Source organism: Ovis canadensis, chromosome 24 (genome assembly GCF_042477335.2).
Source record: "Ovis canadensis isolate MfBH-ARS-UI-01 breed Bighorn chromosome 24, ARS-UI_OviCan_v2, whole genome shotgun sequence".
Taxonomy (NCBI): Eukaryota; Metazoa; Chordata; class Mammalia; order Artiodactyla; family Bovidae; genus Ovis; species Ovis canadensis.
Window position 1 is genome coordinate 32,153,631 of NC_091268.1, and position 15,679 is coordinate 32,169,309.

At 44.6% G+C, this 15,679-nt stretch overlaps 1 protein-coding gene across 2 annotated transcripts in view; it reads right to left on the minus strand.

Annotated features, from left to right (window-relative positions):
* Window positions 1-15,679, minus strand: part of TMC7 (transmembrane channel like 7) — a 53,990-nt gene that overhangs the window by 25,227 nt on the left and 13,084 nt on the right. The window contains exons 2-5 of one of the 2 annotated variants that reach the window (XM_069569361.1): window positions 10,835-11,078; window positions 9,827-9,975; window positions 6,722-6,889; window positions 3,032-3,114 (exon numbers count right to left, since the gene is read on the minus strand). In XM_069569361.1, the coding sequence (XP_069425462.1) occupies window positions 3,032-3,114; window positions 6,722-6,889; window positions 9,827-9,975; window positions 10,835-11,078 (644 nt within the window). The remainder of the gene's footprint in view (window positions 1-3,031; window positions 3,115-6,721; window positions 6,890-9,826; window positions 9,976-10,834; window positions 11,079-15,679) is intronic. The other variant, XM_069569362.1, reaches the window with a different exon arrangement.

Sequence of the window (15,679 nt, forward strand, 5' to 3'; positions counted from 1 at the left end):
CTGGGAAGAAGTAATTTTATTTTTCACTCATTAAGTCTTATATTTCTGATGAAAACCATGTATTCTTATACTGAATAGTTAAGTAAATTTTTAATAGGAAAATAAAAGATGGAGAAACACAAGACTTCATATTTTTTTGTAACTGGGGCACACAGGCCATAAAACTTGCCCAACTACACAAAGCCTGTCTTTATTGCCCTGGGTTGGTATCAGGACTGTCCTCAGTCAAGTAGCGTAACAGGACAAAGGTCCACTGGGCCCGGAAAACAATTTCTCTGGTGTGATCATGAGCTTGGCTCAATTGTTTTCAGCAAAGGCAAGCCACTGCTTAATCTCTGTGGCCAGCTCCCTCCTGGGCCTATTTAAATTTAAATTTACATGTGACATGATAAAGGATATTAGCTAAAACTACTGTAGTCATCATATTATAATACGTGAATGTATCAAAAGATTGTACATTCTCAAGTGTATATAACACTATATGTCAATCAGATCTCAATTTTTAAAAAACACACACAAAAGATGTAAGAATGCTACTTACTTGCTGTGTTGAAAACTGTGTTTTTTAGTGACGAAATGCGACAGGCATACTCTACTACATTAGTGAAGATTTTAAAACCACAGGACAAAAGATGGTTGTCAAAGTGCTACACGCTCAATATGCTCAGAATACTTTTATTTTAGTCAATGCATGGGACGTCAATTCTGTAATGCGTGTAGAAAAGTGTTTAAAAGTCAGCGTGAGAGAAGTCTGTAAGACTGCTACAGACCTGCAACACACATGGAGAAATGAATCCCAGTATTTCCACGAGTGGATGTGACAGTCGTTTTATAATATATATAGAAATGTTAAAAAAACACTTGTAAGAAATACGTTCAAGTAGCATTTGCTTACTACATAGAACATCCTGTAGCAGGAGTAGGTGCTCTGCTCATTCCATAAACATGAACAGAAGTGTTTAAAAACACATGAAAACTATGTGTAAATCTGCAACTTGCTTGCATAGGTGAGAACCGTGACATCACAGGGAATGTACGTGATGGTCATTCGGTAATGTGTGTTGAATGGTTTTTAAAACACCTATTGAAAACAAATAAATTGAAATTGAAATGAACAATAAAATTGAAATTCAATTTCTTGGTCACAGTAGCCACGTAACTCAAGTACTTAAGAGTGAGTGGCTGTTGAATTTCACAGCATAGATTCAGAACATTCTCATCACTATAGAAACTTCATTCTTTGGGGCAGGGCTATTTTTCATCATGCATAATTTACTGAATATTTATGATCAAGTGCATCTAAGTCTATAAAATCTTTTCTATGATGAAGATGATCATGGTGTGCAGAGCTCCACAAGGAGAAACTTCACTTATGGGATATGACCAAACCAAATGGGGCTAACTGCAGTTCTGGGATGTGATCTCACCAGCATTTACCTCGGGTGAGTCACTGACTTGCCTCTCTCCTTGTATAGTTTGCAAGTTTGAGTTTTCCAATTTGCACAGTGGACATTTTAACACCCACCTGACAATTCCTCTCAGTTGTTCTAAGGAGAACGTGAAAGCAGAGATGTAAGAACCACTTTTTCAAAATTGAACACAGTGGGCAAATTCGAAGCTTTCTATTTGTTAATTTAGAAATGTTCGATGACATGGCATTTTAATACCAGTAACCTTCAGAAAGATATTTTAATATAGTTGTGTTTCCATGGGGTCGCAAAAGACAACGACAATTACATATTGTCCACTTAGTGACTAAACAACAGTTTAAAAACATGTAAATAAGTGGTTCTCAACCTGGGGCAATTCCGTGCCCCAGGAAACATCTGGGAATGTCTGGAGACATGTTTGGTTGTCACAGCTATGGGGCTGCTACTGGCACTGAGTGGAAGGAAGGCAGAATGCTGTAATGCCCCCCAGGGCACAGGACAGGCCTGTAATACAGGAGTATGAGGTCCAAGGCTGAGTAACCCTAGTCCAGAAGGCAGAGACAGCCACTTTTCATGGGCACTCTTATTTGCTGAAAAAAAGTGGGATTAAAAAAATGAAGGCAGGATGCTGTAATGCCCCCCAGGGCACAGGACAGGCCTGTAATATAGGAGTATGAGGTCCAAGGCTCAGTAACCCTAGTCCAGAAGGCAGAGACAGCCACTTTTCATGGGCACTCTTATTTGTTGAAAAAAAGTGGGATTAAAAAAATGAAAGCACACACAAAAAATCATTTTTCAGAGTCAAGAGTAAAAAGAAAAGAAAATCTTTGGAACTATCATAGGAAGGATGACATTAATTCCATTTCAGAGCATCAGAGTTAACATGGGATTAATAGTCTTTCAGGGCTTCCCTAGTAGTTCAGATGGTAAAGAATCTGCCTGCAATGCAGGAGACCTGGGTTTGATCCCTGCATTGGGAAGATTCCCTGGAGGAGGGCATGGCAAGCCACTCCAGTACTCTTGCCTGGAGAATCCCCATGGACAGAGAAGCCTGGTGGGCTATCGTTCATGGGTCACAGAGTAGGACACAACTGAGCGACTAAGCACACATCTCAATAGTCTTTTAAGAGATTTCATGGGACGTATCTGTGTGTGCACAGTTGTGTGTGTGTGTGCGTGGATGTTGTGCACGTGTGCACCACACATGCTTGTGTGTGTAATTTCTGGGCAGAGGAGTCATAGCTTTCATCCAGGTGGTCTAGGACTACAAAATGTTAAGGTTTTTCAACGTCAGAGAAGTTAAACACATTCTATCTGGGTTTATATTCACTGAAGCTTCTGTCTATAGGGGATCTCAGATTTTGTCACAGGTCAATAAGAAGGCGGCAGGCATTAGGCAAAAGCCAAGGGTTGAAAGTGACAAAGCACTTTTCCTGTATATGCAGGGGTGGATGAACTTCATCCTTGCCGACAAGGTCACTGCAAATACTGCTTTTATACCCAATACTTGTGTCAACACTCATGTTTGACTCTCACTGCAGACATTCAGAAACCTATTTCAGTACTGAGGATCCAAATCCAGAATTATGTTAAATACTTACAGTGCCAGAAAGTAAGTCTATGATATAACTGTAAAAGTAAATGAGTCCAGAACTACTTATTGGATACACTGTGCATTGAATATCTGTAAAACACAAAAACAAGAACATCAGTGGAAACAGCCTCAGTCTTTAGAACCTTATCATAATTTGTGTATAAATGCATGTATATGTAGTCATATACAGTTATATATAGCTGTGTTTATGAATCTATTTGCAACCCAAACCCCAGTGCAGCAAGTACAGTACCATTCTCCCCTTTCACTATTCTAAGTATCTAGGGATATACATTTCTCTATACATTTTGTATAAGGGTCTAATACAGTACAAGTTTTCTGACTATATTGGTATTTTATGTTTTGGAGTTCATGTTTGCACATGTTTTAGAAGATGTGGCTGATATAATTATTATTGCATTTTAAGTGTATCCAATTTTAAAAGATATCTAAATTAACAAGCTGTTTCACTCTAAAAAAAAAACACATATTTACCTATGTAAAACTGATCAAGAAATTTTTTGAACACCAATTTTAGTGACACTACATTGTGCTTGATCAACCAATTCACTTCCTTTGTATCAGTCAGCTATTGCTGTATAATAAATAGCCCCAAGTCTCAATGACTTAACCTCCAAAAATTTATTTTCTCCTTCATGGTCTGCAGTTTGAGAACATGAAGCTCATTCAGGATAAGCCAGGATGGATACCAGGCTCCCAGATACATGGAGGTCTTCTCTGTATGACTCCACTCAGCGGACAGACTCGAGATGCAATGGCTATCTGGGGGGTGCTCTCTTCATGACTCTTCTTATAAGGCAGGCCAACCACATAAAGCCATTTCAAGCTAAAATTCCACTGGACAAAACAAGTCACATAGCCACGTGCAATATCAGTGCGGTCAGAAAGTATTCTCGGCCCACAGTGGGAGGCTCTCCAAGTCACAATTACAGGAGAGTGAAAAACTGGGGAAAATAATCCAATCTACTACCCCTTCTCTGGGCCTTAGTTTCCCCTTTGTTAAAATAAGAGAGTTGAACCAGTTTCTCCAAGGCCAATCCCAGCTTTTCTATTTTATAATTCTAATGTGAGTGCTTATTTATTCATCCAACAAACACTTCTTAGTTACTATGCATCAGGTAGATGTTGGAGATAAAATGATGAGTAAGTAGAAGTTACTGCCTTTGAAAAGCTTACCATCTAGCAGGAGAAAAAGCAAGTGGGAGTCAGCTATATGTAAGGTACTCAAATGCTTTATGAACACAGTATTAGAGGTAAAGAGGAGGGAGACAGTCACTCTGTTTGGGAGCAGAGTCAGGAAGATGGAATGAGATGGCTGCTTCTCTGCCGTCACCCTGTCCCCAAGGGCCAAATTTGGCCAGTGGCCTCTTTTTGTCAGTACTGTGTTATCAGAACACAGCCAAGCTCATTCAGGACATCTATCCATGGTCATTTTTGTGCCATCATGGCAGCACTGAGTAGTTGCAACAGAGACCGTATGGCCTGCCAATCCTGAATATTGACTATCTGGCCCTTCCCAGGAAGTGTGCGCACCAGCCACACTAGGCTTCTCACGGCTCCAACATGCTGAGTCATTCTCATCTCTGAACCGCTGCAGCTGCTGTTCGTCTGCATGAAGATGCTTCCCCAAGTTCTCCAGTGGAAGCCTTCTCCTTGTCCTGCTGGGCTCACTTGTCTTCACAGAGGGCTCAGGGGACCCCTCCAGCGTCCTGGTGTCCAGCCTCTCAGTACCCTATCCTTTCCCCTCCCCACAGGCAAATTCATCCTTCACATGCCTCGTCATGCGATCCCTTCCTAACCCCCATCCTTTGCTAGAGGGCACTACATGGACTCAAGTGTGGTAGCTCCTGCCAGGACCTGAATTAGGGGCTGGCACACAGCAGGTACTCAATAAACACTGAAAGAATGAAAAAGGGAAGGAAGGTAAGAAAAGGAAGAGAGGGACTTCTGATTCTTTCCTGAAGGCACAAAGTCTAGTAGGTAAGTAAAAAAAAAAAAAAAGCATGCATGGGAGGAGGATGTAGTCAAAGGAAATAATGAGAAAGCAGAGACTCGTGGCATCCACGCTCAGAGTTCAGCTCCATTTCCTCCAAGAGGGTGGCCTCCCTCTGCCCAAGGCCCTGCTCACAGCTGAAGGGACCACTAAACAGGCAGTGGTGCCCAGTGAGACAGAATGGTTTTCAGTTCTTCTAGAAAGAAATAATACTAAATAAATAAATAACAGCTGCCATTTATTAAGCACTTTCCATGGGCAAAGCACTGTATTATCTTATTTAATACTCATTTAAAAATTATGAATATGGATTAAATAATCATTACTTATACTTAAAATTTTTTCCATATTAAATAATATACTTTATACTGTTTTTCATTATTTATAATCTAAATAGTAAACATTTTTAATGACCCAAGTATTAAATAGTATAGTATTAGCTGAATAATGAAACAACTGTCTCACTATTTATATCATCACTTTCTACAAATAAGGAAAATGAGGCTCAGACAGTCTAACCAACTAGCGGAAGTGGGCCTTGAAACTGAACCCAGGGTCTTCCCATAGCAGCAGGTGATATTTATCTGCGAAATGAGAATTCAGCATCGGGCATACAGTAGGCACTCAGAGTCAGGATCTCCACGTTATTCTCATTCGATTTTTAAGTGTCATAGAATTAAAACAAAAACAAAGGTGATGAAGAGGAATGCTGAGGGCCACAGTAGTAACTTTAGAGAGAGTTCTTCTGGGGAAGGAGTCACGTGATGGAAGCAAAACATGCCAAGCATTCAGTAAGAAAACACAGCCCTGTTACTGCCACAGAGTCTGGCAAATAACTAGTGTTTAATGAATGGCAACCTGAGCATCACCATTCTGGGAGACAAAAGCCTGAAATAAAGTCACTGGAGTAGACTGTATTATGTTTACTAAATATTCCACTTTCTACCCTTCACTGCTTCTCCCAAATGCCTTGCTGAATCCAGGAGTGGCGAGTGACTTGCCCTGGCTAATAAGATGCGGTAAAAAGGATGTGTGTCATCTCCAGGCAGAAGCATTAGGAGCCAGCACATGTTTGCCACGACTCTTTTTTCTCTGGACATTGTGACTGCCAGTGATCCGAAGACAGGCTGCTCCATCAGCTTGGGCTCCAGAGAGGAGACAATGTGGAACAAAGGCACCACCGAACCATGATGGACACACAGTGTGAATGAGAAAGAAACTTTGTGGTTATTAGACACTGTGCTATGGGGTCATTTGTTTCTGCAAATAGCCTAGCCTATCCTAATACAGTCACCCAAGACTTAGATTATAAAGACCGCTAGAGATAGAAGCCGGAGAAGGCAATGGCACCCCACTCCAGTACTCTTGCCGGGAAAATCCCATGGGCGGAGGAGCCTGGTAGGCTGCAGTCCATGGGGTCGCTAAGAGTTGGGCACGACTGAGCAACTTCACTTTCACTTTTCACTTTCATGCATTGGAGAAGGAAATGGCAACCCACTCCAATATTCTTGCCTGGAGAACCCCAGGGACGGGGGAGCCTCGTGGGCTGCCATCTATGGGGTCGCATAGAGTCGGACACGACTGAAGTGACTTAGCAGCAGCAGCAGCAGAGAAAGAAGCACTGTAACTAGGTACACAATAAAAAGAACACTCTTCATGGCAAGCCAGGCCTCTTATACTCACCCACGTCTTGAGATGGAATGAGAATAAAGCTGCTGTTGGTGATCTTGTATCTGGTGAGCAAGACCGGGAGCAAAACCACCAAGAAGATGATCAGAAATATCACCAAATTCAGCAACACCAGAAATCGTAAGAAGGAGAAGTAGGACTGAATCCCAGTGCCAAATTTCCCTGGAAAAAAGAAATTCAGAAATCACTGACCAGGAGTATTGACCCAGTACCCACTGCAGGTTCAGTCAGCCACGGAGGACTGAACTGAAACTGGAGGATCTTGGTGGGGGGAGGAAGAATCATTTTATATTCTCCATTGTTGGCTTCAAGGCTCTATTTCCTAGTGATTTAAACTTTCACATGTAAATCTACAATCAATTATAAATTAATAATTTGAAATGGTGTGAGGGAGGGGTCAATATTTACATTTTCTCATAGGAATATCTAATTAATTCAGCACCATTTATTGAAAAGGTGAACTTTTCCCTATGAACTGCAGCAGTACTTCTGTAATTGACTACACACTTATGAAGTCTTTCCAAGTGGCTCAGTGATAAAGAATCTACCTGTCAAGCAGATGACATGGGTTCGATCCCTGGTTCGGGAAGATCCCCTGGAGAAAGAAATAGTAACCCACTCCAGTATTCTTGCCTGGGAAATCCATGGACAGAGGAGCCTGGTGGGCTACAGCAATGGGGTCGCAAAAGAGTCAGACATGAATTAGTGACTAAACAACAACAAATATATTCATGGACCTGTTTCTAAATTCTCTCTTCTGTTCAGTTGGTCTGTTTGTCTATCCTAGGACCAGCAAAAGACTGTCTAGTCACTGCAGACTTAAAATAATATTTGATATATGGTGCTCTAAGTCTTAAAGCTCTCTTCTTCCTCAGGCATCCCTGGTTCTCTGCATTTCTATATAAATATTAAAAATCAGCATATTTGTTTTTCACACATACATAGGTGTGAAAAATGTGCTGAGATTCTGACAGATTACATGGAATATATCGGTCAGTTTGAGAACGAGTGACATCTCTATAATATTGAGCCTTTGAGCCATGAACATGGTATATACATAGGTTAATTTCTCTCAACAACATTTTATAGTTTTCTGTGCACGATTATTTCACAGAGTTCTTTAGATGTATTCCTAGGCATAATGATACTATTGTGTAACTTATTTTTCAAATGCTTATAGGGAAGCCCCAGTGGCTCAGTGGTAAAGAATCCACCTGCCAATGCAGGAGACGCAGGTTCTGTCCCTGGGTTGGGAAGATCCTCTCGAGGAGGAAATGGCAACCCCACTCCAGTACTCTTGCCTGGAGAATCCCACGGACAGAAGAACCTGATGGACTACAATCCATGGGGGTCACAAAGAGTCGCAGATAACTTAGTGACCAAGCACACATGCTGGTATATAGAAAAACAATTAGTTTTATATACAGCTGTTACAACTAGCAACATTGCTAAATTCACATCAGTGCTAATAATTTGTCTTTTTTGTTTTCTACAAATAAATCATGTCATCTGGGAAAAAAAAGACAACTTATTTCCTCCTTTCTGGTCATTGTGTCTTTTTAATTTTCCCCCCAATCATTGTATATTGGCTAGGACTTCTGAGATGATGATGAATAGAATCTGTGATAATTATCAACCTGTTCCTCATTCTCAATCTTAAGAGCAAAGCTTTCAATATTTCACCATTCATAGCTCAGCTGGTAAAGAATCTGCCCGCAATGCAGAAGACCCTGGTTCAATCCCTGGGTAGGGAAGAACCCCTGAAGAAGGGATAGGCTACCCATTCCAGTATTCTTGGGCTTTCCTTGTGGTTCAGGTAGTAAAGAATCTGCCTGCAATGCGGGAGACCTGGGTTCGATCCCGGGGTTGGGAAGATCCCCTGGAGAAGGGAAAAGCTACCCCCTCCAGTATTCTGGCCTGGAGAATTCCATGGACTGTATAGTCCGTGGGGTTGCAAAGAGTTGGACACGACTGAGCAACTTTCACGTTCACTTCATTTCACCATTATATATGATGAAAATCTCCAGAAAGGTGGCCTCTTAACAGGAGAGGAAGCTGGGCATGGTGGCTAAAACCTTGGGCTCTGAAACTTCATTGCCTGGGCTCAAATTCTGGATTTGCCTTATCTTAGAGAATGAACTAGGGCAAGTATTTTAACCTGAGACACACAGATGATAAATGCTAACAGCACTTTTTAATTAAGGTATATAGATTATTTTTTAGATACAGTGCTATTGTACCATAACAGACTACAGTATAGTGTAATCACGACCTTTATATGCACTGGGAAACCGACAAATTGTGTGACTCGCTTTATTATCACATCCACTTGATTGAGGTAGTCTGGAACCAAACCTGCAATGACTCCTAGGCCTGCCTGTGCTGCGCTGTGCTTAGTCGCTCAGTCGTGTCTGACTCTTTGTGACCCCATGGACTGTAGCCCGCCAGGCTCCTCTTTCCATGGAACTCTCCAGGCAAAAATACTGGAGTGTGTTGCCATTTCCTTCTCCAGGATCTTCTTGACCCAGGGATCAAACCTGGGTCTCCTGCACTGCAGGCAGATTCTTCACCAACGGAGCTACTGGCAAAGCCTGGTCTGTCTGTACTTCATCCCAATTCTCACCATTATGGGGAAGTAAGTGTGTTCAGGGCCATGGCTGCCTCTGCAATCTGATAAGTCCTATTGAACCCCATCTTGCAATAATACTCTTAAATGCACAAAATACAAATGGTTATTTGTGCATATGATATCACAATATTACAAACTAAATTGGCGATAGATTAACACATGAACATCTTCATTAGTATGCAAAAACAAGACCTAGTGGGAGATCTAATCACTGCTGTAATTTCAAAGTCAAGACGAGCACGCGTGCTGTTCCCGGACAACTGCAGCACGTAGAAGGGACGGGAAGACCCCTTGTGACTTCCCCGGTGATGAAGACACAGGCTCTATTAACCCTAACTGCGGTGTGCTGCTCGCAATCCCCATGGAAGGAAAGATGACATTTCAGCTGGAGGTGGGTGAGAACAAAGCCGTACTTTCTCTAAGGGCAGGCTACTTCTGCAGAGGAGCACGGGCAGCATGGGCTGCGGTACCTTCTATGCTGCGAATGTCCTCCCGCCACAGCTCCAGGTGGGTCGTCATCTCGCGAGCCTTCTCTATGAACCTCTTCCAAGACTTGCTGCTATACCGTTTCCACTGGTCCCACTCAGACAGGTACTTCATTTGGGTCTCTTGAATGTCCCTGCATTAATAAACAGGCATGACAATGGCAGGGTCCCCAAATTCATCATCAGATAAAGCCCCAAGCGAGAGGATGTGGAAAACCTGGAGCCCTCATACACTGCTGGTGGGAATGCAAAAGAGTGAGACCACAGGGCAAAAGTTTGGCAGCTCCTCAAAGAGTCAAACCAAGGACTGCCATATGACCCAGCAATTCCTCTCCTAGGTAGATACTCCAGAAGAATTGAAAACAAGGTCTTAAACAAAAACTTGTACAGAAATATTCAGTGCAGCACTAATCACAGTAGCCAAAAGATGCTAACAACCCAAATCTCTATCAAAGGACAAATGAATAAGCAAACTGCTATAGCCACACAACAGAATATTATTCAGTCATAAAAAGGAAGTACCGATACATGCTACAACTTCGATGAACCTTAAAAACACGCAGGTAAGTGAAAGAAGTCACAAAAGGTCCTGTGTTATATGATTCCATCTACATGAAATATCCAGAATGGCCAAATCTACAGAGATAGAGAGTAGAATAATGGTTGGCAGAGGCTGGGGTTTAGGGGGAACAGAGTGACTGTAGAAAGCAATGCAGCTTTGGAGGTTGCAGAGCCATAAGATGGAAAGAGCCTGGGTCCCTGAGTGACTGCAAAGTCTCCCCTTGACCTTAGCCCAGGACTTTTATGTGAGCAAGAAATAAATTTCTAGTACACTGAGATTTTATGAGTGTGGGTATCTTTGTCATAGCAGCTTAGCTTATCCCAAGTAATAAACTCAATTATGTGAACTCGTCAGGAAATGCATTCTATGCCTAAAAAGCCCCCTTTTCCAAAACATACATCATATGCCCTCCTGATGGCGACTGGACAAACCTTAGTCTCCGCTTCTCAGAAATGTTCAGTGCATACTTTCGGATGGATTGGTTATCAAGGTCTTCTGTGATTTCTCCCTCCAGCTGGAAATTGTAAGAGTCTGTTGGCTTCAGCAAAGTGCCACTTTGCTTGTCCCGGGAAAGGATGGTTGTCCTCTTACGAGCAATGGAGCGGTAACTTGGCAATTCTTGAAGGAAATTCACAGGTGGAGAAGAAAAGCAACTGGAGTCCAAAGAGAGGCTCTCTGGGTAAGAAAGAAGAAAACCATCATTCTCCCCAGTGAACCTGGGAGCCGAAAACCAAAACTTACACAGGACATTCGGATCTCAGAGACCCTAACTAAACCTCACAGACAGTCAGGAGCCTAGGTAGCTGACCAAAGGACTTCTTAATTATTTTATTTATCAGGATGGTACTCAGGCTCAGGACAATAAAATCATCTGCAAAAAGGGTTCACTTTAAGCAGATGTGTTTGCAAACATGCTTTACGTTACATGATACTTGCATTCTAGTGTTTGGCTGCAGCCACTTGCTAAGTGTGAGGTTTGGAGTAACCTAACCTGCTTTTCATCTGTCAAATGGGTTGCATAGTGATAAGAACATCATCGTCAACAACAACAATAATAATAATAGGGTTTAAGGAGCATTTCCTATGCACCAGGCACTGTGTTAAGAGATTCACACTCACTCATGGGATGTGGACTGGGCTTATGATCTGTCTGGACCAACAGACTGCATCAAAAGTGATGTTGCGTCAGTTCTAAGTCCAGCCTCAGGAGGCCTTGCCGGCTTCAGCTGCTCTCTGGACCAGCTGCTGCTTTGTGAACAAGCTGGAGCTAACCTGCTGGAGGTGGAGACCAGGCAGAGAGGGGATGATTGCTCTAGGCCAGCCTACAGCCTGCTGCTAAGTCGCTTCAGTCGTGTCCGCCTCTGTGCGACCCCAGAGACAGCAGCCCACCAGGCTCCCCTGTCCCTGGGATTCTCCAGGCAAGAACTGGAGTGGGTTGTCATTTCCTTCTCCAACGCACGAAAGGGAAAAGTGAAAGTGAAGTCGCTCAGTTGTGTCCGACTCCTAGCGACCCCATGGACTGCAGCCTACCAGACTCCTCCGTCCATGGGATTCATCAGGCAAGAGTACTGGAGTGGGTTGCCATTGCCTTCTCTACAGTTGCTTAACTGACCACCGATCCCTCACACATAGGGAGGCAGGTACTATTATCATCCCCATTTTACAGATGAGAAAACAAAGTCACTCATGGTTCCCCAACCCCTTGCCCAAGCCCTCAAAGCCCTGCACGATCTGACTCCTGCCTGCATGTTCAGCTCCTCAGGCCCCTCTGCCTTCCAAACTATATTTCTTAGGATCCTTCATACACTAAAATGGGCCTGATCCCTCCTCCTCAGGGCCTTTGCACATGCTGTTCCCTCTGCCTGGACGGAATCTGCTCCACCTCTTAGCTCCTACTTCAAAGTCTCTTCCTCGAGGAAACCATCCCTGCCTCACTGTACTTCTACTGTTACATATTTTCCCATACACAGTAAGCCCTTGACAGCACTTACCACAAGCTATAATCTGGTATTTATTTGTATGGCTATGTGAGCACGTCTGTCTTGCCCTGTGGACTCTAAGTTCTTAGAGGGCAGGGACCGTGATGATTTCCTCACCATTGCGACCCAGGACCCAGAGTAGTAGTTCAATAAAATACTTGGCTCAGAGCAGTTCAACAAACACTCACTGATGGATGGATGAGAGGATGACATCTATACTTTGCCTTAGAAAGCGTGTTGGTGGGGAGCGGGGCTGCAAACAGAGCCAGGTCTGCCTACTCAAGACTCAAGACTCTATTCATGCTGCTCCATCAGGTCATGGCTGGAGGCCAAGTTTCACTGCACCCTGTACAGCAGTCCACAGAGGGAGAGCTTTCCTTTTGGAGGTGAGGAATGAACACCACCATCAGGGTGGATTTTATGCCTGATCTGATCCTAACTGGGGAAGACCATCCTGAATGGAGACAGGACATGGAAGGAGGAGGTAGGAGGCAGCTGTAATAATAAGCAATTCCCCTGACAGGCAGCAAAACTTCCTTGGATTTGAATCCAGGCTCTGTCAATTGCCAGCTGAGTCTCTGGGAAAGTTACTTAAAACTCTCTTGAGCTTCAGTTCAGTTCAGCTCAGTTCAGTTGCTCAGTCATGTCCGACTCCTTGCGACCCCACGAATCGCAGCACGCCAGGCCTCCCTGTCCATCACCAACTCCCAGAGTTCACTCAGACTCACGTCCATCGAGTCAGTGATGCCATCCAGCCATCTCATCCTCTGTCGTCCCCTTTTCCTCCTGCCCCCAATCTCCCCCAGCATCAGAGTCCTCTCCAATGAGTCAACTCTGCTTCAGTTACCTCACCTCAAAAATGAATTCATTCACCAAGTATACCTATCGTGTGTCAGATGCGGAGCAAAGGATACTGAAGTGAACAAAGTAAACATCTGACGCACACGGCACTTTCTAAGGAGGGGCATAGCAAGATCAGACAAGACACAGGCAATAAATATGCTAGGACGTGTGTGCGTGCTCAGTCACTCAGCTGTGTCTGACTCTTTGCAACCCCACGGACTGTAGCCCACTAGGCTCCTCTGTCCATAGGATTCACCAGGCAAGAATATTGGAGTGGGTAGTCATTTCCTCCTCCAGGGGATCTTCCTGACTCAGGGATAGAACCTGCGTCTCTTGTGCTTCCTACATTGGCAGGCGTGTTCTTTACCACTAGTGCCAGCTGGAAAGCCCATGCCAGGATGTCATGAGTGAAAAAAAAAAAGAGTCGGGTTAGGGCACAGAGGTAACAGGCAGGGTACATTGTTTTTGATAAGATCAACTGAGCTATGGCTTCTCTACTAAGGTAGCATTTAAGCTGAGGCTGAATGGAGGGGTGGTATGTATACCCTGTGGATATCGGGTGAAGGGAATTCTGGGAGAGGGAAACGTGCAAACGCCCTGAGGCAGGGGTGTGCGCGATGTGTCTGAAGAAGAGGACAGAGGCCTAGGTGGCTGGGGAAGAGTGAATGAGTGGGAGCCTCATAACTTCTCCAGGGTCTTTTGTTGGTGGCCCCCAAAGAGCCACACCAGCCCTCTGGGGTCCCCTCCCCTTGAATCTGGGCTGGATCTGTGACTTGCTTTCACCAAAAGTTGCACCAGAGGTGACACTCTGCCAGTTCCAGACTCAAGCCTTAAAAGGCCTGGAGGCTTCTTTCTACCTTTCTCTGCTGGCTCAGATGGTAAAGAATCTGCCTGCAATGCAGGAGACTCTGTTCGATCCTTGGGTCAGGAAGATCCCCTGGAGAAGGGAATGGCTACCCACTCCAGTATTCTTGCCTGGAGAATCCCAAGGACAGAGAAGCCTGGTGAGCTATAGACCATGGGGTCACAAAGAATTGGACATGACTGAGCAGCCAACATTTTCACTTGTGCTGTTGGCAGCCTGGGGCTGCTGTGTAAGAATTTCGCCTGTGCTGCGGGCACAACCACGTGGAGAGAAAGAAATCACAAGCCTCCAAGGAATACAGCCAAGGAACTGGACAACAGCGAGAACCAAGGTCCTGGCTTATGAACCCAGTGAGCCGGGGTCCCCAGCCCTCCGGGTCACCCCTGCCATGGGCATGAAAAGGCCACTGGATGCTCAGACCCAGCAGACATGACACACAGCTGAGCAAACGGTCTCCTCTGTAGCCTGTTCAGTTCCGGATGCACAGGATCAGCAGAAAGATTACAATGGCTTAAGCTATCACGTGTGGTGCAATCTATTAAGCAACAATAGGGAGCTGGGACAGAAAGAGTAGAAAGCAGGGGTCAGAGGTGGCCGGGCCAGACCAGGTCAGATTCTGTGGGCTGGGCTATGACCTTTCGATGTGGCAGATGGGCAGTCACCCAGGGTTCCGGGCCAAAGCATGTTGTGATCTGACCGCATGTCAAAGGGTCACTCTGTAGGCTTTGAGGCTAAGGATGAGACCCATCACAGGAGCGCCAGCTTAGGAGAATCAAAGGCAATCATGCAGATAGCCTGGCACGCAGCAGGCTCCGTAAATGTATTTATAGATAACAGGGCACTGGGGGGAGGGGGGGACCGGCCAAGGCCTTGATCCAAGCTGGAGTCTGGCGGTGCAGAGCCGTAATCGTCACCTCTCTGATGGGCATGTTCACAGAATAGAGCAGCTGACCCACTGATGATGACACAGACACGCGTCTGGAGCCCTGCCAGTCGCCAAGTATAAGCCTGCGAATCCCACTCAACCTTTCACTCCCAGGCCCCCGCACTCCCTGAGGGTATGACAGACTTCCATAAACTTCCATGGGTAATGTGGTCCCTAAGCAAACATGAGGGGCGGGGTGGGAGTGGGCTGAGGGCTATGGAGTCCAAGCCCAGCTGGAGGCTGCTTCTCCCTCTGGCCAGCAACAAAGGGCTGTTATTAACCAGAACAAAGGTCTTTGCATCTGGAGGGGCATATTCACTGAATATTCAGTGACCACGAGGTCAGGGACCCAGGGCTGGAGCTGGAAGCTGGCACCCCAGTGGAGACAAAGACCATCTCTGAGTCACTTGTTTCTCATCTCAGGAACAGGGGATATAATACCATGATCTCATCAACGTGATCATGAGGACACATTTACCAACAGCATAAATAATACTGGCTCGGAATATCCGAACTATTTGAAAAATACAATATGCATCACCACACTCAATTCTCTGAGCTACTCTTTGAACTGAATTGTCCTATTTTACAGATGAAGAAACTGAGGCTCAGAAGGCTAGGTGTTTTGCCACTCACGCAGCTGGAAGTGCTGAAACTAGGAACC